The sequence below is a fragment of the Scyliorhinus canicula genome, chromosome 5 (assembly GCF_902713615.1).
Source record: "Scyliorhinus canicula chromosome 5, sScyCan1.1, whole genome shotgun sequence".
Lineage (NCBI taxonomy): Eukaryota > Metazoa > Chordata > Chondrichthyes > Carcharhiniformes > Scyliorhinidae > Scyliorhinus > Scyliorhinus canicula.
The window spans coordinates 211,894,573-211,918,337 of NC_052150.1; the positions used below are offsets into that span (position 1 = coordinate 211,894,573).

The 23,765-nt window shown below is 43.6% G+C and overlaps 1 protein-coding gene across 11 annotated transcripts in view; it reads left to right on the plus strand.

Moving 5' to 3' along the window:
- The window catches only part of kmt2ca (lysine (K)-specific methyltransferase 2Ca), a 537,383-nt gene that overhangs the window by 486,124 nt on the left and 27,494 nt on the right, over nucleotides 1-23,765 (plus strand). For 8 of the 11 annotated variants that reach the window (XM_038798420.1, XM_038798416.1, XM_038798419.1 and 5 more), the window contains 9 exons: nucleotides 1,087-1,251; nucleotides 4,216-4,357; nucleotides 8,050-8,197; nucleotides 8,687-8,871; nucleotides 17,572-17,726; nucleotides 18,038-18,281; nucleotides 19,265-19,407; nucleotides 20,214-20,321; nucleotides 22,579-23,707. In XM_038798420.1, the coding sequence (XP_038654348.1) occupies nucleotides 1,087-1,251; nucleotides 4,216-4,357; nucleotides 8,050-8,197; nucleotides 8,687-8,871; nucleotides 17,572-17,726; nucleotides 18,038-18,281; nucleotides 19,265-19,407; nucleotides 20,214-20,321; nucleotides 22,579-23,707 (2,419 nt within the window). Of the gene's footprint in view, nucleotides 1-1,086; nucleotides 1,252-4,215; nucleotides 4,358-8,049; nucleotides 8,198-8,686; nucleotides 8,872-17,571; nucleotides 17,727-18,037; nucleotides 18,282-19,238; nucleotides 19,408-20,213; nucleotides 20,322-22,578; nucleotides 23,708-23,765 lie in introns of those variants that run through there. The other 3 variants (XM_038798417.1, XM_038798427.1, XM_038798425.1) reach the window with 2 other exon arrangements.

Here is a 23,765-nt window from a genome sequence, read left to right on the forward strand (position 1 = left end):
GGTTTCCTCCCACAGTCCAAAGATGTGCGGGTTAGGTGGATTGGCCATGCTAAATTGCCCGTAGTGTCCTAAAAAGTAAGGTATGGGGGGGTTGTTGGGTTACGGGTTTAGGGTGGATACGTGGGTTTGGGTAGGGTGATCATTGCTCGGCACAACATTGAGGGCCGAAGGGCCTGTTCTGTGCTGTACTGTTCTATGTCTATAATGGAGCAAATTTCTCAAGTGTTTCTCCCAAAACCATTTTGTATACAGAAAAAAACTTTTATTCATTAGCTAAGCATGGGCAGTGTCATGGGCATTTTGCCAATATTATCTTGAATTGCTCATAGTTATTTCTGTGTACAATCATTTGATACCATTGTTGCAATATGAACATACAATACAAACTAGCAGGAGTAGGCTATTCGGTGCCTTGAGCCTGCTCTGCCATTCGATAGGATCAAGATTATAGCTGATCTGATTGTGGACTCAACGCTTCTTTCCTGCCTACTTCCTCTCTGGAAAAATTGAAGTAAATTAATGCAAAGGCTAATGCAACCAACAGAAAAATGTGTCTCCACGCTCAGAAGGGGATAGTGCTAACCTTCAAAAAAATTACAATTGGCCAAAGTTTAAATTTGACCTGTATGTAGACAGGAAAATTGTTTCAACAATAGCGCAGTGTTTTCATTGAGAGAAACTAGAAAATAATTTGTGATTTATTATTAATAACACAACAACGAGGACAACACAGTGGTGCAGTGGTTAGCACTGCTGCCTCATGACGCTGAGGTCCCAGGTTCGATCCTGGCTCTGGTCACTGTTCGTGTGGAGTTTGCACATTCTCCTCGTATTTGCGTGGGTTTCGCCCCCACAACCCAAAGATGTGCAGGTTAGGTGAATTGGACATACTAAATTGCCCCTTAATTGGAAAAAATGAATTGGGCATTCTAAATTTATAAAACAAAATAATAAAAATGAACACAACAATGTAATGCACTGATTTTCAGCAAAACCAGTGCGGTAAAAATGACCTTGCATAATAGTTGTGTTGCGAAGACATGTCTGGAATATCCGTGTTTGACAATTCAATTTATTTTTCACTAGCAACTGACTCTTCTTCCACTGCTGGAACCAACAATCAGTGTGAATTTTGCATACTTCCCTCCCTATGGCAGTGGACAGCTGAATGGTGATAATCTACTAACAGGATCTTTTGGCAGTGCTGTCCTTGACAGTGTTCCAGATTACTACTCTCAGTTGATTTACAAGGTATGTTATGGATTAGTTAAAAATAAATGAAGCCATGTGTTGTCATTATGTCAGGTAGTACCTTTAAGCGTTAAAGTCAGCTTAAACACAAGTCTGTTCATTGTCGACAATGGAGTTGGCCGTATGTAAGAATTCCTGAAATCCCCACTGACTAACCAATGGATTTGAAATTAACCCTTTTTTTTGTAGTATGCACGTTTAAAGTTTTCAGTTATACACACAATTTATATTTGTAATTGTCATGAACACGCTGATGTTATTTGCGAGGGTATGCCATTGTGGAACATAGGTTCGTTTGCGTGTAGAGCTTTGTTTCGGTGTGAGGAGATAGTGAAATCCCAGTGAGAATAAATAACCATCCGTCAGATAATAATTATTAAAGACCATTTGTTAAAGTAAAAAAAGACAAATACACAGAAACAGGGTGACGCTATTCTCACGCAATTAAGATACCTGAATTATTAAACACATTTCTATAGAACCTCTCGTTGCAAACTATATCTACGATAGCTGAGCTCTAAGACTACCCCAGTTAGCCAAACAACATCCAAATTGAATAACCAGCTTTAGTTACTGCACAGTACGGGGGCGATATTCATATCTGGAAACCGTCTTTTTCCCCGTCCAGCAAAGATATTTTAAAACTGCTATTACGAATGTTTTCTCTGCTGCCTTAGCTCTAAGACTTAGAAAACTGTTTGCTGTAAACTTTCAATAGGATGGGGGGTATGGGGAATATATGGCCCCCAGAGGGAGTTTAAGTATTGTAAGGGTGTTGGGTTTTGGGTACTCTTCTCTGGCTGGAATGGGCTGTGGAGTGTTCTTTATTTCTTCATTCTTTGAACATACACCCTGAGTTGGGTGGGGCGGGTTACCTTTGCTACCACTAGTGAATGGGGGTGGGGGAGGGCGGTGTGGAGAGAGGGGCTGCAGCTTGTTGGATGTCTTTGGACAAGGTTCAGTGAGTCTAGCTTATTTGTTTGGTGGGGAGAGAGGAGGGAGTTGTGTCTCTGAAAAGCTTTTTTGTTTGGGGGGGGTGGGCGGTAGGGATCTAATTGGAACTGCAAGCTTTTCTGTGTCTTACCTTAGGAGTGGTCTTGGGTGGGTCTTGGGCCAGGGCTTTAGGAATTGGTCACAGTCAGTGTGTTGATGGGGGTTTACGGTTTTGAGGGATTTTTACAAGGGTGGGGGTTTGTAAGTGGTATTTGGATTTGTTTTATTTTGTCTTGTATAAATTAAAACCTTTAATAAAATACCTTTAAAAAAAGAGAAGAGTGAACAGCATGATTCCAAACTAATGAGGACTTAAAATAGTATCCAAGGAAAGGATGAAGCATATATTTATTTTCTTCGGGGGAGACTTAGAGGGTAAGTCTTTAATTGAAGGTTAAATTAAATAAGTAATTTCAAAAAAGGATCAAAGGTCTAGAGGATAGAGGTGTGCTTGATTTTTTTTTCTCTCTGGATGTAAAGAATATCTATTAATTGTTTCTTTCAGGACTTTCGTTTTAAACTCCAGACTTTTTTCCTAAGCAGTAACTACTTGCGTTCATGTAGAATGTAGAAAAATATCACAAGTTGCTTCACGGGGAAAACAGGAACAGGTGCCGCACGGAGTTGAGGAGAAACTACTTCTCCCAAAGGGTTGTGAATCTGTGGGATTTGCTACCCCAGAGTGCAGTGGATGAAGGGACAGTGAGTAAGTTTAAGGAGGAGTTAGACAGATTTTTAATTGGTAATGTTTTAATGTTTTGGTAATGGAGAACGAGCAGGACGGTAGAGTTAAGGCCAGGAAGAGATCAGACATGATCGAATGGTGAAGCAGACTCGATGGGCCAAATGGCCTAATTCTGCTCCTGTATCTTATATTGAGAGCCGACTGAAGGTTTGATTTAACAAAATTATTGTGAAGGTCCTTTTTAAAGACGGGCAGAGAAATTGAGAGGACAGGACCTAAACTGTCAAATATTGAAGACTTTACATTGATACATTTCCTTGTGTGACTCCTACATCAATAAATATTACCCACTGTCATTGATGTTTTCACCTGTCAGTATTTGTTTCCATGCACCTCAGTATTTTCTCTCCGCTTTGTGGTGCATACCCACAAATAATCGGATACATGCATCCGTAAACTATGAATTGCATTCCCTTCGCAAATAATACTACAAATACTTTTTGTGTACAACTGATTTTTAATATCTGTTTTCGCACTGCTTCAAATTTACTTCTCCCCCTTTTCCACCGAATTATCAATTCTGCAACATTGTTCCGGTTTGTGATGTCTGTCTGGTTGTGAAGAGTGAGTTTACTTCCTAGCCCTGACTCTGGAGAGCAGGCTGCAGTTGACCTCCCAGAAATGTTTTCCCTCCATTTCTGTTCTCAACATCGGGCAGTAGCAGAGCAGCAATTCACAAAACTGAGGGTAGCTGCTGCCAGATGAAGAATAGTTGGTGCTTTCTGCAAATATAGAAAAAACTGGCGTGACATTGATTTTACTCTTCCAGATCACTGACCAAATTAATACAAAGAAAATGAAGGTAAAGGTAGCGCCTTGGCTGCAGCTGTGGTGCCTGTAGTCAAGGTGAATAAACTACAGGTGTCCAACTGCACTGGGCTGCAGTGTTTATTGGTTTGTGTTCATCTGAGGCAAGCATTTGTCTCTGGTGGGCTTATTTGAAAGCAGTTGCTGAACTTTGAACATTTGAAAGAGACCTGCGTTTATCTGAGGTTTCACCTCAGGGTTCACCTGAGGAAGGAGCAGTGCTCCGAAAGCTAGTGATTCGAAACAAACCTGTTGGACTTTAACCTGGTTTGTAAGACTTCTTACTGTGCTCACCCCAGTCCAACGCAGGCGTCTCCACATCATGCGTTTACCTGGGCACAAATGGAGGATTTTATAAAGCAGCATTGTCGCATAAAACAAAACGGCATCAGGTTAATTCACTTTTTTGTTTGGCACAGCAGAGCAATCTTAGCAATCCTCCCACCCCACCGGCATCCTTGCCTCCTACACCACCGCCTGTGGCTCGCCAGAAGCTGGTGAATGGTTTTGCTACTACTGAGGAGATCTCTGGAAAACCAGGAGTAATTGGACATCACGATGGTAGGACATTTTATTTGCTTCCAAATTTATTCCGTTTGGATATCAGAATTGTTATGGTGTGAGCATCACAGTTGAATTGAAAATCTCATCCACCCATTCCACTAACCTTTCTACGTCCTTTTGAATATCCTGAGGGGACTTGACAGGGTGGCTGCTCAAAAGATGTTTCCCCTTGTGGGAGAGACCAGAACTAGGGGATACAGTTTAAAGATAAGGGGACTCACATTTAAAACAGATGAGAATTTCTTTCTCTGAGTGTTGTGAATCTTTGGAACTCTCTATCCCAGAAAGTGGTGGAGGCAGGTTCATTCAATATGTTCGAGGCAGAGGTAGAAACATTCCTGACTAACAAGGGGGTGAAAGGTTATCGGGGGATTAGGCGGGAATGTGGAGTTGAGGTTACAATCAGATCAGTCATGATCGTATTAAATGGTAGAGCAGGCTCAAAGGGCCAATGGCCTACTTCTCTTAATTAGTTTGTTCTACAATATCCTCCTCACGGTTCATAATAATGTAGTTCCAAGATTTGTGTAATTTGTGAATTTCGAAATTGTGCCCTGGACACCAGGGTCTAGATCATTAAAATAGGGGTCTTATTTCCGAAGGTGGAGGAGGGACAGGTGGAGGGGCTGGGGGCGCCGATTGAGCTGGAGGAGCTGGTCAAAGGGATAGGCAGCATGCAGTCGGGGAAGGCGCCGGGGACGGATGGGCTTCCGGTCGAATTTTACAAAATGTATGCAGATCTGTTGGGCTCCTGTTGGTTAGGACCTTTAACGAGGCAAGGGAGGGAGGGGCTTTGCCTCCGACCATGTCACGGGCGCTGATTTCCTTGATCCTTAAACGGGACAAGGACCCCCTACAGTGTGGATCATATAGGCCGATCTCGTTGTTAAATGTGGATGCCAAGCTGTTGGCGAAGATCTTGGCCACAAGGATAGAGGACTGTGTGCCGGGGATCATTCATGAGGACCATAGAATCATAGAATTTACAGTGCAGAAGGAGGCCATTCAGCCCATCGATTCTGCACCGGCTCTTGGAAAGAACACCCTACCCACGGTCAACAACTCCACCCTATCTCCATAACCCAATAACCCCACCCAACACTAAGGGCAATTTTGGACACTAAGGGCAATTTATCATGGTCAATCCACCTAACCTGCACATCTTTGAACTGTGGGAGGAAACCGGAGCACCCGGAGGAAACCCACGCACACACGGGGAGGATGTGCAGACTCCGCACAGACAGTGACCCAAGTCGGATTCGAACCTGGGACCCTGGAGCTGTGAAGCGATTGTGCTATCCACAATGCTACCGTTGTGGTTTGTGACAGGGTTTGTGAAGGGAAGGCAGCTGAACATCAATATACGTAGGCTTCTGAATGTTATAATGAATGTTATAATGATGCCAGCGGTAGAAGGGGAGGCGAAGATAGTGGTAGCATTGGACGCTGAGAAGGCCTTTGATAGGGTTGAGTGGGGGTACTTGTGGGAGGTGCTGGAAAGGTTTGGGTTCGGGGAGGGGTTTTTCAGTTGGGTGAGGCTGCTATATGAGGCCCCGATGGCGAGCGTAGCCACGACTAAGAGGAGATCGGAGTACTTTCGGTTGTACCGGGGGACGAGGCAGGGGTGTCCCCTGTCCCCTTTGCTCTCTGCGTTGGCAATTGAGCCCCTGGCCATGGCGTTGAGGAATTGGAGGGGTCTAGTGCTGGGTGGGGAGGAGCACCGAGTGTCATTATACGCAGATGACTTGTTGCTTTATGTGGCGGACCCAGTGGGGGGAATGCCGGAGGTGATGCAGATCCTTAGGGAATTTGGGGGCTTTTCTGGGTACAGGCTCAATCTGGGTAAGAGTGAGCTGTTCGTCGTGCACCCGGGGGATCAAGAGGAGGGGATTGGTAGGCTCCCGCTGAAAAGGGCGGGGAGGAGCTTTCGGTACCTGGGAGTCTAGGACCTGGGGGGCCCTTCACAAGCTTAACCTCACTAGGCTGGTGGAGCAAATGGAGGAGGAGTTCAAAAGATGGGACATGTTGCCACTGTCGCTGGCGGGCAGGGTGCAGTCCATCAAGATGACGGTGCTCCCAAGGTTTTTGTTCCTGTTCCAGTGCCTCCCCATCCTTATCCCGAAGGCCTTTTTTAGGAGGGTCAATAGGAGTATTACGGGATTTGTATGGGCGCATAGGACTCCGAGGGTGCGAAGGGTGTTTTTGGAGCGGGGCAGGGATTGGGGGGGGGGGGGGGGGGGGGGGGGGGGGCGCTGGCGTTGCCCAACCTCTGTGGGTACTATTGGGCTGCCAATGCAGCGATGGTGCGGAGGTGGGTAATGGACGGGGCGGGGGCAGCATGGAAGAGGATGGAGATGGCGTCCTGCGTGGACACGAGCCTGGAGGCGCTAGTAACGGCGCCGTTGCTGCTCCCTCCAACGAGGTATACCACGTGCCCGGTGGTGGCAGCTACCCTCAAAATTTGGGGGCAATGGAGACGGCATAGGGGGGAGGTGGGGGGCTCGATGGAGTCCCCGATACGGGGGAACCACCGGTTTGTTCCAGGGAGCATCGATGGCGGGTTTCTGGGCTGGCACAGGGTAGGTATTAGGAGGTTGAGGGACCTGTTTGTGGATGGGAGGTTCGCGAGCCTGGGTGAGTTAGAGGGGAACTTTGGGCTCCCCCCAGGAACATGTTTAGGTACATGCAGGTTAGGGCGTTTGCCAGGCGGCAGGTGGAGGGGTTCCCTCTGCTGCCCCCACGTGGGGTACGGGACAGGGTGCACTCCGGGGTTTGGGTTGGAGGGGGGAGGATTTCGGACGTGTACCACGTCATGCAGGAGGTGGATGAGGCCTCGGTGGAGGAGCTGAAGGGTAAATGGGAGGAGGAGTTGGGTGAGGAGATTGAGGAGGGGACGTGGGCGGATGCCCTGGAAAGAGTGAATTCCTCCTCTTCCTGTGCGAGGCTTACCCTCATACAGTTCAAGGTGCTGCACAGGTTTGTTTCGGGGAAGGGAGAAATGTGTATATGTGTTTATCGGATATGCCGGGTGTTTATCTATCTCTCCTTTTTGTAGTTACTGGGGGGGGGTTGGTTTTGGGGGTTAGTGTGTTTTTCTTTTTGTTGTTGTTATTATTGTTTTCTTGTTATTTTCTGTTTTGGATATGTTTTTGAAAACCTCAATAAAAATTATTTTATTTTTTTTAAATAGGGGTCTTAACACTGACCCCTGGAGAACTGCACTATAAACCTTTCTCCATTGCAAGCCATGTTGAAACCAAAGCATTGGCATTTGTTTGGGGATTCAGATAATGGAGAATTGAGTTGTTAGTGTAGAACGACTAAAAAGTGAAAAAAATGGATTTGCCCAGCTGAAATTTGAACATTTTGATTTGAAATGTCATTAATTGACACACAACCCTGTTCCAGGTACTGTATCTGAAAATCTGGTAAAACAAGAATATTAACAACTTGCGTTATGAATCCTGAGTTTCCTAAATCTGCATCGTCCAAATTATTTTTTTCAATTAGCATTAGCCATTGTACTGGAGAGGGGAATTGAAATGATTCTGCAGTTTCTTTGCATGTTGTCTCTTTGAAAATTATGCAGTTCTCTAATCTTATCCTGCAGCAATCTTAACTGTTAGACACAGTTCTTGAGACCCTACGATTAAGTTCATAATTACTCAACAAATAATTACTATTTTCAGTCAACAAGGGTCTTGGACCAAAACAGTACCAGCTGCCTTTTAGACCTGAAGATGATCTGTTGGCAAGAGCTTTGGCGCATGGACCAAAAACGGTGGATGTTCCTGCTTCCCTTCCAACGCCACCCCACAACAACCATGAGGAACTGAGGTCTGGCATCGTCTTTCTAAAAATTAATTATAGTGCAAGCATAAATTAATCATTTTTTAGTCTGTGATGTAACAGTTAGACCACAATTTGTTCTCCCTGTTTCTGACCCAGCACATTAAAATTACCTCCTGAGGGCAGCATGGATAGCACTGGGACTGCGGAGCTGTGGACCCGGGTTCGAATCCTGGCCCTGGGTCACTGTCCGTGTGGAGTTTGCACATTCTCTCCATGTCTGCGTGGGTTTCACCCCCACAACCCAAAGATGTGCAGGTTAGGTGGATTGGCCACGCTAAATTGACCCTTAATTGTAAAGAAAAATAATTGGGTACTCTAAATTTTTTTTAAAAAAATTACCATCTGGATAATGTGTTTGGTATTTGTCGATGAATTTGGAAAATCAAAGTTTTGCTATGCTTTGAAAATTCTGCAGATGCAGCTGTTTGAACTGCCTAGTTCTGTTTCTAATATCTAAATATCTTCTCCTTACAGAGGCCAGGAGCATTGTGGTGATGACGACCGTGACTCCCCAGACAGCTTCGTTGCATCATCATCTCCTGAAAGTGTAGTAGGCATGGAGGTCAGCAGATACCCTGATCTCTCTCTAGTGAAAGAAGAGCCACCAGATCCAGCTCCATCGCCAGTCATCCCCATGCTTCCAAGTTCCACTGGCAAAGGTATGGGAAGTAACACTCGGTACAAACATTGATGTATAAAGCTCTTTTGTGATGCTTCAAGGCTAATCTATTTCTTACCCGAACTCCCTTCCTTTTATCCCTTCCCCAAACAGTAAAATGATGATAATCAGTTGGATTAAGTCCCAATTACTATTAAAATCATTTTTTAATCATTAAAACAATAATGATGTAAACCGCCTCACAAAATTAATTGGATGTTATGTAACCTTGCATGTAATATGTATCTGTTGACTATGTATATCATAGAATGGTTACTGCACTGAAGCAGGCTTTCATGTTCATGCCAACACTCTGGAAGAACAACTCCGCTAATCCCATTTCCAGACCTTTACCCTGTACACCTTCAGTTATTTACTCTAATCCCCTTCTAAAAGACACAATCAAATCTGCCTCTACCATATTCTCGGCTAGTGCATTCCAGATTCTAACTATTATTGCATTGATTCTTCTGCCATTCATATGCGATCGGTGGTGTCCTCTGGTTCTCGACCCTTCTGCCAATGGGGACAGTTCCTCCTACCTACTCTGACCAGACTCCTTATAATTTTGAACAACTCTTGTCAAATCCCCTCTCTTAAGGAGAACAGCTCAGCTTTTCCAATCTGTCTTCATAACTGAAGTCTCTCATTCCCTGAATCATTATTGTGAATCTTTACTGCAACCTCTCTCGTACGTTTACATCCTTCCTAAAATGTGGTTCCCAGAATTCAGCATAATACTCCAATTAAAACTAAACCAGTGTTGTAAGGTTCACCATAAACTCCTTGTTTTTGTACTCTATGGCTCATAAAGCTCTCAACCCCATAGTAACAGCTTTCTAAATCTGCCACTCAATAATTTATACACATGTATCAACTACACTGGTCCGTCTGCTCCTGAACCCTCTTTTGCATTGTATCCTTTATTTATATTGCCTCTCTTCATTCTTCCTACCAGTTCACACTTCTTTGAATTAATTTCAATCTGCCATTAGTCCACCCATTCCTCCAGCCTGTCTACGTCTTCTTGAAGTCTATTGCTGTCCTCATCAACAGTTTTCAATGCTTCCAAGTTTTGTGCCATCTGCAAATTTTGAAATTATGCCCTGCACACCCAGTCTAGGTCATTAATATAGTTCAAGAGAAGCGAGGGTCCGAATACCAAACCCTGGGGAACTCCAATGTATACCTTCCTTCAGTTAGAAAAACAACCGTTTACCACTCCTCTGTTTCCTGTCACTCAACCAGCTTTGTATCCATGCTGCAATTGTCTCTTATATTCTGCGGGCTTTAGCTTTTCTGAAAAACGTGGTTATATACTTGATCAGACGTTTTCTGGAACTCCAGCACGGCAGCACAAGTGGCTAGCACTGTGGCTTCAGTGGGCCGGTGCAGACTCGATGGACCGAATGGCCTCCTTCTGTACTCTTGTGTTCTATGTCCATGTATGCTACATCAACCGTATTACATGCATCGACCATCTCGGTTACCTCATCAAAATAGTCAAGCAAGTTAGTGTCTCAATACAATTTCAATACTACTGTAGTAGTCGCCTGATAGTACAGAACTTGAGTATTGCTGAAAAGAGACATGCTGTTGAAGCTTTTGGTCCTGCACTCCTCAGAATAGTTCACAAGAATGCTAATAGTAAAATGAACAGCAATATATAGTGCATCAGAAGAAAATGCTGATTTGATGGCAAGCGGACACTGATTGTTACAAACATTGCATGACGTGTGCACCAGGGAAGAGTTAACTGTCAAATTTTTGGTCAAGTTGAAAATGGGGCGGTCAACTCTGGCCAAGGTATTGCCATGGACAATGATGCAGGGAATGACTGTACCCCAAGCTTTTGTTAAGTTGTAAAAGACAATGTGTGGGCATGCCCCTTCTGTCTGCAAGGGACAGAGCCCTGTGTGTGAATAATATGTAGCTTCTACCGAGTCAGCTGCAACTGTTATAGCTAGAAGCTACATATATTCATACACATTTGCAGGAAGAAGGAGCATTGTGCCTTTTAAACTTAACCAAAAGCTTGGGGACACCATTCTCTGGTTCATTCCCTCTGGCAATACTTTGATCCTGGTTTAAGTTTTATCAAAAGCTTGGCAGTTAACTGTACCCTGATGCATATTCCATGGCAATGCCTCTACCAATCAGGGTCCACTTGTCAACCAAGAAGCAATGTTGTCTCATGCAGGATAAACTATTGTTCCCTTTACAATTGGTATTCTTACAAAGTGTTCTTAAGTACAAGAGGAGTTTCTTTGACAGCATGTCTTGTCAGCAATATTCAATTTCAATACTCTTGATATTCACAATGTATATTCCTTGTCAGGCATACAGCCCAAGGATTTCTACAAATTTTCTAGCCCCTCAGTTTGCTGTAGCTGAAAGGATTGGAAAATTATGGCCAGTGCCTCTGCAATGTCCACCCTTACTTCCCTGGATGTACCTGAACTGCCCTTGGTAACTTAAAAACTTTCAAATACTGCCAGCCTTTCTAATAATTCCTCTTTTCTTAATTTTTAGCCCATCCAATGTCTTAACTACCTCCTCTTTCATTATGACCTTAGCAGCAGCATCTTCCTTGGTAAGACAGATGCAAAGTCAGCATTTAGTACCTCAGCCATGCCCACTTCCTCCGTGCATGAATCCATTTTTTTTGGCTCCTAATCGGCTTCATGTCCTCCAGCACCTCCTCCACCTGCTCCCTGGGCTCGTCCTCCAGCCCCACCTGGTCCGGCTACGGCATCCACACTGGCATCATCAGCCAGGACCTCAGTGGGTACCCCTTATTCCCCCAAGAGCCACATTGTCACTCTTGGGTGATCCTCAAAGACATTGGGATCTCAGAGTGTCCCAGGATGTTGCTGTTGTGCATGCTCCCTCGGTAGTTGGCACACACTTGTATGATTCGAAGGCAGAGGCGGTGGCCGCACATGTTGAACATTTAGGGAGTGAAACCCCTTCCTGTTAATGAAGCACTCCCTGATGCCCTGATGCTCGCAAGGCGACATGCCATCAATTACCCCCTGGACCTGAGCCATCCTGGCGATGGCACAGAATCCTGCAGCCTGAGCACCTTAGTGCGCCTGGTCCAGCTCAAAGTTGATCTAGTCTGATGCCCGGGCATACAGAGCATCTGTTACCTCACAGATGCACTTGTGGGCTGTAGCTTGGGAAATGCCACACAAGTCTCCACTAAACCCTGGAATTAACCGGTTACATGGAGGTTCAGGGCTGAACATAGAACATTACAGCGCAGTACAGGCCCTTCGGCCCTCGATGTTACGCCGACCTGTGAAACCACTCTGAAGCCCATCTACACTATTCCCTTATCATCCATATGTTTATCCAATGACCATTTAAATACCCTTGATGTTGGCGAGTCCACTATTGTTGCAGTCAGGGCATTCCATGCCCTTACTACTCTCTGAGTAAAGAACCTACCTCTGACATCTGTCCTATATCTATCTCCCCTCAATTTAAAGCTATGTCCTCTCGTGCTAGCCATCACCATCCGAGGAAAAAGGCTCTCACTGTCCACCCTATCTAATCCTCTGATCATCTTGTATGCCTCGATTAAGTCACCTCTCAACCTTCTCTCTAATGAAAGCAGCCTTAAGTCCATCTGCCTTTCCTCATAAGATCTTCCCTCCATACCAGGCAACATCCTGGTAAATCTCCTCTGCACCCTTTCCAATGCTTCCACATCCTTCCTATAATGCGGCGATCAGAACTGCTTGCGATCCAAATGCGGCCGCACCAGAGTTTTATACAGCTGCAACATGACCTCATGGCTTCAAAACACAATCCCTCTACCAATAAAAGCTAACACACTGTACGCCTTCTTAACAACCCTTTCAACCTGGGTGGCAACTTTCAGGGATCTATGTACATGGACACCGAGATCTCTCTGCTCATCCACACTACCAAGAATCTTACCATTAGCCCAGTACTCTGTATTCCCGTTACTCCTTCCAAAATGAATTCTGCATTAAACTCCATTTGCCACCTGTCAGCCCAGCTCTGCAGCTTATCTATGTCCCTCTGTAACATGCAACATCCTTCTGCACTGTCCACAACTCCACCGACTTTAGTGTCATCTGCAAATTTACTCACCCATCCTTCTACGCCCTCCTCCAGGTCATTTATAAAAATTTACAAACAGCAGTGGCCCCAAAACAAATCCTTGTGGTACACCACTAGTAACTGAACTCCAGGCTGAACATTTCCCATCAACCACCACCCTCTGTCTTCTTACAGCGAGCCAATTTCTAATCCAAACTGCTAAATGCAAGATCGCGCCGGAGCGAGGCGACTCTCTGCAAGCTCTCCCCAACAGATCCACTTTTAACTTAACTTATACTCGTTCTAACCTTTTAAAAATTAATTCTAAAGCTAACATTATTACTAACCTCTCTCTTTTACATTGTATATCTTGTGTTGCCCTATTATGTATTCTAATGTATTTTCTTGAATTTTGTTTAATTCCCTTTTCTTCCATGTACTGAATGATCTGTTGAGCTGCTTGCAGAAAAATACTTCTCACTGTACCTCGGTACACGTGACAATAAACAAATCCAATCCAATAAATTACCCTGAATCCCATGCCTCCGTATCTTCTGCAATAGCCTACCATGGGGAACCTCATCAAACGCTTTACTGAAATCCATATACACCACATCCACTGCTTTACCGTCGTCCACCTGTTTGGTCACCTTCTCAAAGAACTCAATAAGGTTTGTGAGGCACGGCCTACCCTTCACAAAACCGTGTTGACTATCCCTAATCAAATTATTCCTTTCTAGATCATTATAAATCCTATCTCGTATAAACTTTTCTAAGACTTTGCCCACAACAGAAGTAAGGCTCACTGGTCCATATTTACCGGGGTTGTCTCTACTCCCTTCATGAACAAGGGGACAACATTTGCTATCCTCCAGTCTTCTGGCACTATTCCTGTGGACAATGACGACGTAAAGATCAAAGTCAAAGGCTCAGCAATCTCCTCCCTAGCTTCCCGGAGAATACTAGGATAAATCCCATCCAGCCCAGGGGACTTATCTATTTTCACACTTTCCAGAATTGCTAACACCTCCTCCTTATGAACCTCAAGCCCTTCTAGTCTAGTAGCCAGTATCTCAGTATTCTCCTCGACAATATTGTCTTTTTTCCGTGTGAATACTGACGAAAAATATTCATTTAGCATCTCATCTATCTCCTCAGACTCCACGCACAACTTCCCACTACTGTCCTTGACTGATCCTACTCTTACCCCAGTCATTCTTTTATTCCTGACATACCTATAGAAAGCTTTAGGGTTATCCTTGATCCTGCCTGCCAAAGACTTCTCATGTCCCCTCCTGGCTCTTCTTAGCTCTCTCTTTAGGTCCTTCCTAGCTAACTTGTAACTCTCGAGCACCCTAACTGAACCTTCACGTCTCATCTTTACATAAACCTCCTTCTTCCTCTTGACAAGAGATTCAACTACTTTAGTAAACCACGGTTCCCTCGCTCGACCACTTCCTCCCTGCCTGACAGGTACATACTTATCAAGGACATGCAGTAGCTGTTCCTTGAACAGGCTCCACATTTCAATTGTGCCCACCCCCTGCAGTTTCCTTCCCCATCCTATGCATCCTAAGTCTTGCCTCATTGCATCATAATTGCCTTTCCCCCAGCTATAACTCTTGCCCTGCGGTATATACCTATCCCTTTCCATCACTAAAGTAAACGTAACTGAATTGTGTTCACTACCACCAAAGTGCTCACCTACCTTCAAATCTAACACCTGTCCTGGTTCATTACCCAGTATCAAATCCAATGTGGCCTCGCCTGTTGTTGGCCTATCTACATACTGTGTCAGCAAACCCTCCTGCACACATTGGACAAAAACTGACCCATCTAAAGTACTCAAACTATAGCTTTTATTTGGAAAGTTAAAGTCCCCCATAACAACTACCCTGTTACTTCGCAATCATCTTTGCAATCCTTTCCTCTACAACTCTGGAACTTTTCGGAGGCCTATAGAAAACTCCCAACAGGGTGACCTCTCCTTTCCTGTTTCTAACCTCAACCCATACTACCTCAGTAGACAAGTCCTCATCAAACGTCCTTTCTGCCACCGTAATACTGTCCTTGACTAACAATGCCACCCCTCCCCCTCTTTTACCACCTTCCCTGAGCTTACTGAAACATCTAAGTGAAGTGACCTTCACGGCCATGGGAATGGGCGTACTCCTTCTCCACAGGGTGCTAAGTCCGTACAGGCATGGCACAGGTGCCACTGCAATGTCTCTTTGTTGAAGCGCAGTCTCCTCCGGCACATGCTTTCCATCATCTCCTCGAAAGAACAGTGGAGTTTGGCCGCCTGGGCAGCACGAGCACCATGAGGGCAGCCTCTACAGGACCGACATAACCATGTTTTGTACATCTGTAAGGAATTGGAGAAGGCTCTTGGGGCTAAAGGAGTCGAGGGATAAGGGGAGAAGGCTCTTGGGGCTAAAGGAGTCGAGGGATAGCCGGCGCGGGGGGGGTGGCAGAACAGGTAACTTGATGATCAGCCATGGTCAGGTCATAATGAATGCCGGAGCAGGCCCAATGGTCTCCTCCTACTCCTATTTTCTATGTATGTTTCTATGAGAGAGACCAACAATCATGTTAGGGCTTCTACCCCAAGACCCTCAAATCCCCAAAGCCTCCCCACCCTTGCGTGTTCCACCTTCTTTCAGAGTGCCATCCACTGAGCCAGTTGTGCTGGAAAACCTCGCTCTGTTCACCGCAGCCACAGCAGGAGCCCTTAGACCCCACAGCCTGCTGAGAACATTAGAGAGACTGTGCTCAGGTGCCCTCCCCTGATCCTCACACTTACCTTTTGTGGATATCCCCAGTGCTGAAGCCCAACTCTTTGAGTGTTTGATTGCTGGCTGCTGGCCCAGTGGTGCTGACGCTTCTAGAGTTCAAGCGCACTGTTCAGGCTTCAATGTTTGATTCAAATTCAATGCAATAATCATCAGCTGAGACATGGCATGTGTACCCACGGGAATTCACTTGAGAATATTTTGTTTATTAAGCGGTCAACAGTACCTTTATATAAAGAGACAACCACCTCCATAACAACCCATAAATCACACTGACCATTAATCAACAAGGAAAAGGCACAACATCAAAAGACACAACATCAAGTGAAGAATTATAATTTCTCCAGACTTGAGTAACTACGTATTGTTACAAAAACAAAAAATGCTGGACAATCTCAGCAGGCCTGATAGCATCTGTGGAGAGAAAATGGAGCTAACGTTTCGAGTCTGGATGACTGTTTGCAAGGGTGTGGGAATTGTTATATTTGGTTGGCCTTTCAATAAACAAGAAATGCTTCCTGTAGCGTGTTTTTCTATGTTTATCTATCTCTATCCCTTATTTTCTCATGTGTATACACACAGATAAAATTTTCCTTCCAGATAACAAAATAAAGATTTGTTTTCAGTAAATGTGAGCCAACCTTCTCAAAAATCAAGCAGCCTTTGGCAGAGAGTTTTCACACTTGAAGCTCTGCAGATCACAGAAACACAGGGCAGAAGGAGGCCATTTGGCCCATTGAGTCTGCACTGGCTCTCTGAAAGAGCATTCTGTTCTAACCCCACGCCCCCCTACCTTATTCCCATACTCTTGCGCATCCTTCCTTTTCAGAGAGCAATCCAATTCCCTTTTGAATACCTCGATCGAACCTGCCTCCATCACCCTCAGGAGGTTCAAAATTCCAACCACCCTCTGGATGAAAAATATGTCTTCACATCACTTTTACTCCTTTAGCTAATTATTTTGAATCTGCTTGCTCAGTTCTTGATACTCTCTTGAACGGGATCAGTTTCTCACTATATGCCCTGTCCATACCCCTCAGGATCTTGAATACCTCATCAAACCTTCTCTCAGCCTTCTTTTCTCCAAGAAAAGCAATCCCAACTCTCCAATATATCCTCATAGCTACAGTTGTTTATCTCTGGAATAATTCTTGTGAATCTCCTCTGTGCTCTCTCCAATGTCTTCACATCCACATCCTTCATCATGCATGGCACCGGGATCTGGATGCAGTACCCCAGAGAAGGCCCAACTAGTGTCTTGTTCAACATGACCTCCTCCTTCTTATACTCAATGCCCCTCTTAATAAAACCTAAGATATACACTTTGTTAACTGCTGTGTCAGCATGCTCTTCAATCTTCAATGACTTGTGTACATATTCACCGAGGTCCCTCTGTTCTTAGCATCTGCTAAAGAGTTCCTCCCTTTATTTTACACTTCTCCTGCCAATGAATGACCTCATTCCTCTCTGCATTGAATGTCATCTGCCACTTGTCTGCCCAATCCACCAACATGTCTGTGTCCATTAGGAGTTCAAGAACACCCTTATCACAGTTGACAATGTTTCCAATCTTTATATCATCTTCAAATTTTGAAATCATGCCCTGAGCACCACAGTCTAGATCATTAATCTATATCGGGAAGAGCAAGGCTCCCAACACTGACCCCTGGGGAACTCCACTATAAACCTTCCTCCAATCTGAGAAACAACCATTTATCACTACTCTCTGGTTCCTGCCACTCAGCCAATTTCTCCTCCAAATTCCTACTTTCCCACTTATTCCATGAGCTAGAATTTTGCTGACAAAGTAATGTGCATTTCTTTTCTGGCTTCAGGTACAGAAGCTCGACGGAGTGAGGTTAAGATGGAGCCAAACTTTGGAAATATGGGTTCAACTATGTTTTTTGGAAATCAGTTTACGCAATCCCAAAATGGACCTAAAATTGGCTTTGTGTCTGTAGCGCTTACTCTGTCTCCGACAGCCGCTGAGGTGAGACCTGCCATTTTAATATAACATTTGGTGAACTATCTTGTGAGAATATTTGTTATTTTTTTGCACCACTGGTGCACCTCATATGACCCCCAACCTCCCCCAAAATAATTTTCCCTTCTTAACATTAAGCACTAATTTTGTTTGTCCATTTATAATACTGAAGCAAAGAGCACATATCCCTATCTCTGCCCATGTTGTACCTGATCTTCAATGCCTTTGGAAAGATATCCATTACCAAATATAGGTAAAGACACAGGCTAGTGAACCTATGTAATATATGTATGTATATATCATTTTTTTAACTTTAGGATATTAATGGTGTTGTAGCAAGAGTGGCTGACCTCCTGCGCATTAAAGTTCCTAACAGTTACGAGGTCAGCAGTGCACCTGAACCACCTTCAATGCCTTTGATTAATGCTTACAAATTCAACCAAGCCTTGGAAAGCAGGCCCTCATTCATGGCTCAAGGCTTCCATCCTGGTTACACTGGCTCCGTCAAGATAATGAGACCTGTTGGGCCTACAAACTTACCGTATATGATTCCTACCAATGGTAAGTTTGTTTATTTCAATCTATGTCACTCGCACTGTTGGCAACATGTCTGCCATCTGGAAATATTTTGCCTCTTGTTTTGCTCTGATGTTGGGGGGACCAGTTCATAGAATTGCTGAAATATTGACATCCATACTATGCATTGCCTTTTAAAATAGCGACCAACATTCAGACTTGCAATGGCTGGATCTTGTCTTAACAGAAAAGATATACACTGAGAAAGATAGGAAGACAGTTTAAGAGTGTCTGTAACATCGATAGTATCCAGATTAGATAGCATGTACCTTCAAATTCAAATCCATTTAGTGGTAATAAAACTTTCAGCAATAGATTAAAAATTAGTGAGATTTGGCAATTGTACAAAGCAGGAATAGTGTATAGCTTCCAAGAATCTTAAATAATCTGGTGACAAAAACATTAAAGTTGTACTTGCAATATTCTGCAATCTGATTTGTCTAGAAATAGTTGTTTCATGTTCTGTTAATTACATGTGGTTTGTCTGGAGTTCTGAGACTTGTTCATGAATTGTACAAGACTGCACATCAGTGCATTTTAGTCGAAAGGTACTCAAGTGACATGTTAGCAACCCTGTTCTGATTTGGAGAGTGGTGCATTCTAGACCAGGGAAGGTTCCACCTTTAGCTTTCCACAGAATAAGTGATGTTAAACAACTGATTCAAGTCAGTATATCCAGCTGTCTTTGTCTGCCTGTCTTTCTGTGCGCCCTCCTCTCTTGTCTGTGTCTGTGTGCGGGTATGCGTGGTGTTGGTCTGTCTGATAAAATGAAGTATACTGAAATACCCAATATATCAGTTTTTCAATAATCTAATAAACTGATGTTTCTGAAAGGACTGAATACTTATGAACGTGACAAGTTGAGAATGTGATTCTTAATGCAAGGGAGATGGCTTTTAATTCCGTAGCCTGGCATGTGCTATTTTCTTTTTATCCAATTAGCATTGATCTATCCCCCCCTGTAACAGGCACAGTGGCACTCAAAGCAGATAATCGAGCGGTCATGAACAACTCTACCAGCTCTAAACCTCAGTGGTGCCGTCATTGTGATGTTGTGGTGCTTGGTAATGGTGTACGAAAGACGGTCACTGATCTTCCATATAACAAGCAGGTATGTTTCTCTGTGGCCCATAATATTCACTACAAAATTAGCTACACAAATTTCAAATCAGAAAAAATACAGAATTTGAGACACTAATGAGAGTTACTTTATTTCTGGTTAAATTTGCTTTTGGAGTGACCCCTTCAAAGGAAATATATATTAAGTTTATTTTTTTTTTAATCTGTAGTTATGAGCCAATATATTATCAATGCAGAAGCTGATTTTCAGTACTTAAAACAAATTGAGATATGCAAGATGAATGTTCAGCACTGCCTTTAAAGGCTTGATCCCAGAGTAGTTACTGGTCCCAGTAACGTTAGTTCTGACCTCTAAAATGTTAGTCTGAGGGTCTTGCTGCCGGCCATAATTAAACAAAAAAAATCCCACACAAGTTGATGCATTTGAATAAAAAATGTTAATCCTAAATTTGTTTGAATTATTTTCTTTCCCCTAAAAAAAAGTGTCGGTGACATGACTTAAGTGCAGCAAAACAATTCTCTTCCCAGTGAAACAAGGGAGCACGGCAAACATTAGCTTTCATAAATGGTGTGATGCTGTCACTCGTTTTCTTTCCTGAAAGTCAATTTGTATAACATGCAACAATGTTATAGCTCCAGAGTACTTGTCTCATTTGGAGCACATAAATGTAATAATTCTGTACAGCATCAAAGCTGCTTGCTATTTGTGTGCTGATTACTGTTTTGATCGTTTGCTTCAGTTTTGACAGCGAGTCTTCACTCATCTGGTAATTCATAGTCACTTGGGGGTACATTTGTGTCAGAGCGCCATCTTAAATCTTTCATTTCCTCCCTTAGGATTCAAGAGACGGAACAAGCAAAACAGAGGTTGATATTGTCTTCTGTAGCAATAATTGCTTTGTGCAATATGCAATGGCCACACAAGCGAAAGCTCCAGAGTTAAAGGTAAACAATCAATGTAGAGCAGGGGTGGGCAAACTTTTCCGTGCAAGGGCCACATTCAGAAATTCACAATTTTAAAGGGCCGCATAGTATATTAATTAATAGTTCCGGTTGTAACCAATTAGCGTGCGGCATATACCTCAGCGCTTCCCCGGCGGCATCCTGCCTTTAGCCCTCTTTTTCTCTACTTTTGAAAAATGACGCTTCACCCGGTTATGATTCTGGGCGCCTCATATAGAACATAGAACAGTACAGCACAGAACAGGCCCTTCGGCCCTCGATGTTGTGCTGAGCAATGATCACCCTACTCAAGTCAACATATCCACCCTATACCAGTAACCCAACAGCCCCCCACATTAACCTTATATTAAAAAAAATTTTTTTAAATTATTTTTTTAAAAATTGTTTTTAATTTTTTTTTGTGACTTGATCTTGGTGGGCCGAATAAAGACCTTTGGCGGGCCGTAGTTTGCCCACCCCTGATGTAGAGTGTTTTTATAATGACGGCAATTTTAAAATTAAATGTGCATAAGTGAACACAAGCAGTCAACAACTTTTGAGTTTTCTCCCTGAATCTCAAATCGGCAATGTGCCCGAAAAATAATTGATTCTGGAAACTAAATGGTTTAAGGTGAGTAAATCGCTGGGCTCTGCTGTCATGTGCATCTTGCTATTGAAGTAATTCAGAGAGGAAGAGGCTATGATCACAATTATTCCACATTGTACAAATTGCATCAGGGCATTGGACGTTGCTGTTAAACTGTAACCCCTCTGATCAGGGGCTGTTTAGCACAGGGCTACATCGCTGGCTTTGAAAGCAGACCAAGGCAGGCCAGCAGCACGGTTCAATTCCCGTACCAGATTCCCCAAACAGGCGCCGGAATGTGGCGACTAGGGGCTTTTCACAGTAACTTCATTGAAGCCTACTTGTGACAATAAACGATTTTCATTTCATTTCATTCCAAGAAGGAGGAACTAGGAAAATTAGTCAAATGTCAGTTGTGAGCAAGTTCTTAAAATCTATAATTTGAGGGTTTTTTAGAGAAGGCTGTGGAGAGAGGGAATTTTTGGAAAGAAGTTCTGGGGAGAGGAGTTGAATTCTGATCTGCCTGATGCTGAGTCCATGATTCTTCCACAGTAAGATAGATTGAGATCTGTCTGTTCCTTTTCTCGTTGTTTAATGGGAAATTGAGTAGTAAGGTGTAAATTGTAAACTTCTTTTCGGGTGTGAAGTTAAAAAGTTTAATATTGTATTCATAAAGTTTTGTTTTAAAAAATACCAACGCCCTATTACTTCATAAAATCACCATTGGAGCAAATCATTCTTTCCACACAGTCTTATAAATAAACTAAAACAGTCCAGTATCCTAGCCACTGTTGGGGCCCGGTCTGGGATCTTAGTAATTGGTATTGGGTGAAGAATGAACTTCCAAAGATGCTTGCAAGTCGAAAGTAACTCCCTTTTATTCATGCACACTTATTTCTTAAGGAATTCATGTCAAGCAGGACTCAATTTCTTACAGTGGATGAGGAAGCCTTCCAGCACTATACACCGTAAAAGGATTAATGTCAGTTTCATACTTTCTGTTCACAGCCGTTTCGCTTGAAATGATTCACGTGGAGTATTTAAATACATAGCATAACGTGCATGCATGTTAACAGGGAGGGGTAGAAATGCACAAAAGCTGGAGGTGGAGGAATGGAATATTTTGGGGGTGAGGTACGAGTGCTGGGTTGTCTGAGTAGGATCAAGATAACGCCCACTTTTAAATTTGTCACAGTTCTTTTAGCTTTATAAGAATTTTAGATTTTATTTTCTGAAATGATTTGCACATACCCTATTGTAGATATGTACAACTTAAATATGTAATGATGTGAAGATGCCGGCGTTGGACTGAGGTGAGCACAGTAAGAAGTCTTACAACACCAGGTTAATGTCCAACCTGAGGAAGGAGCAGTGCTCCGAAAGCTAGTGTTTGAAACAAACATGTTGGACTTTAACCTGGTGTTGTAAGATTTCTTAAATATGTAAAATATTGAGGGAGGAAAAGATGTCAAACATCTGACCTAACTCTTTGGCCGCATTCAGAATGCTTAGTCATAAATCTTTACAGGGCAGTGTTAAATGATAATTGGTTTTAAATCTGATATTAAACTCAGTAGTTTGCACCTGCCTTATGGAAAATTAATCGTCGATCTTTCTAAATCCACGATGGAATAAAATCTTTAAAAGTCACCCTTTTGTTTTTTTCTTTTAAAGCAACAGGAAGCTGCATCTGTCATGGTAGAGCAGCCAGCCAAAGAGGTGACGAGAAATACATTCCATCATTACAACAACAACACCTCCTCCTTAGACGTGCATCGCCTTCCACGGATTCCGGAGAATGCGGTGTCTCCATCTACTCCAATTGTTTATTTCCCTCCGGCCAACATGCAGGTTCTCAAACATGAGTCCAAGCCAGAAGATCTCAAGGTGACAGTAAAGCTGAAACCTAGGCCAAGGTCTCTGCAGGCGGACTTTGATGGTAATCGTCCAGCAATTAAAAGGTGGAAAGGGATGAAGTGGAAAAAGTGGAGAGTTCAAATAGTCATTCCTAAAGCACATTTGAAGTTAGCATCTGAAGAGGAGATAGATGAACTGCTGAAGAAACTTGGGACATCGCTGAAGCCAGAACCCATGCCTCAAGACTATAGAAGATGCTGTTTATGTCACGAAGAAGGGGATGGAACAACCAACGGAGCAGCAAGGCTCCTGAACCTTGATCTCGATCTCTGGGTCCACTTGAACTGTGCTCTCTGGTCTGCAGAGGTTTATGAGACACAAGCTGGCGCCTTGATTAATGTGGAGATGGCTTTGCGACGCGGTCTTTCTATGAAATGTGTTTTTTGTCATAAAATGGGAGCTACTGGTACATGTCACCGGATAAGATGCACCAATATTTATCACTTTACCTGTGCCAGTAAAGCCCAGTGTATGTTTTTTAAGGACAAGACCATGCTCTGCTCAATACATAAACCAAAGGGACCCCATGAGCAAGAGTTGACATATTTTGCTGTCTTTAGGAGGGTTTACGTACAGCGGGACGAGGTGAAACAAGTTGCCAGCATTGTTCAGCGAGGGGAACGCAACCACACATTTCGTGTTGGGGGGCTGATTTTCCATGCCATCGGACAGCTTCTCCCACAGCAAATGCAGTCTTTCCACAGCTCTATAGCACTCTACCCGGTTGGTTATGAAGCGAGCCGCTTTTACTGGAGCACACGCTACTCCAACAAGCGCAGTCGATACCTCTGCTCCATTGAAGAGAAGGATAATGTTCCAGAGTTCGTGGTTCGAGTTATTGAGCAAGGTCACGAAGATCTGGTCTTAACAGGAAGTTCTCCAAAAGGTAAGGGAAAGTATTTTAAACCCCCCCCCCCCCCCCCCCCCCCCGCAGTACAGTTTAG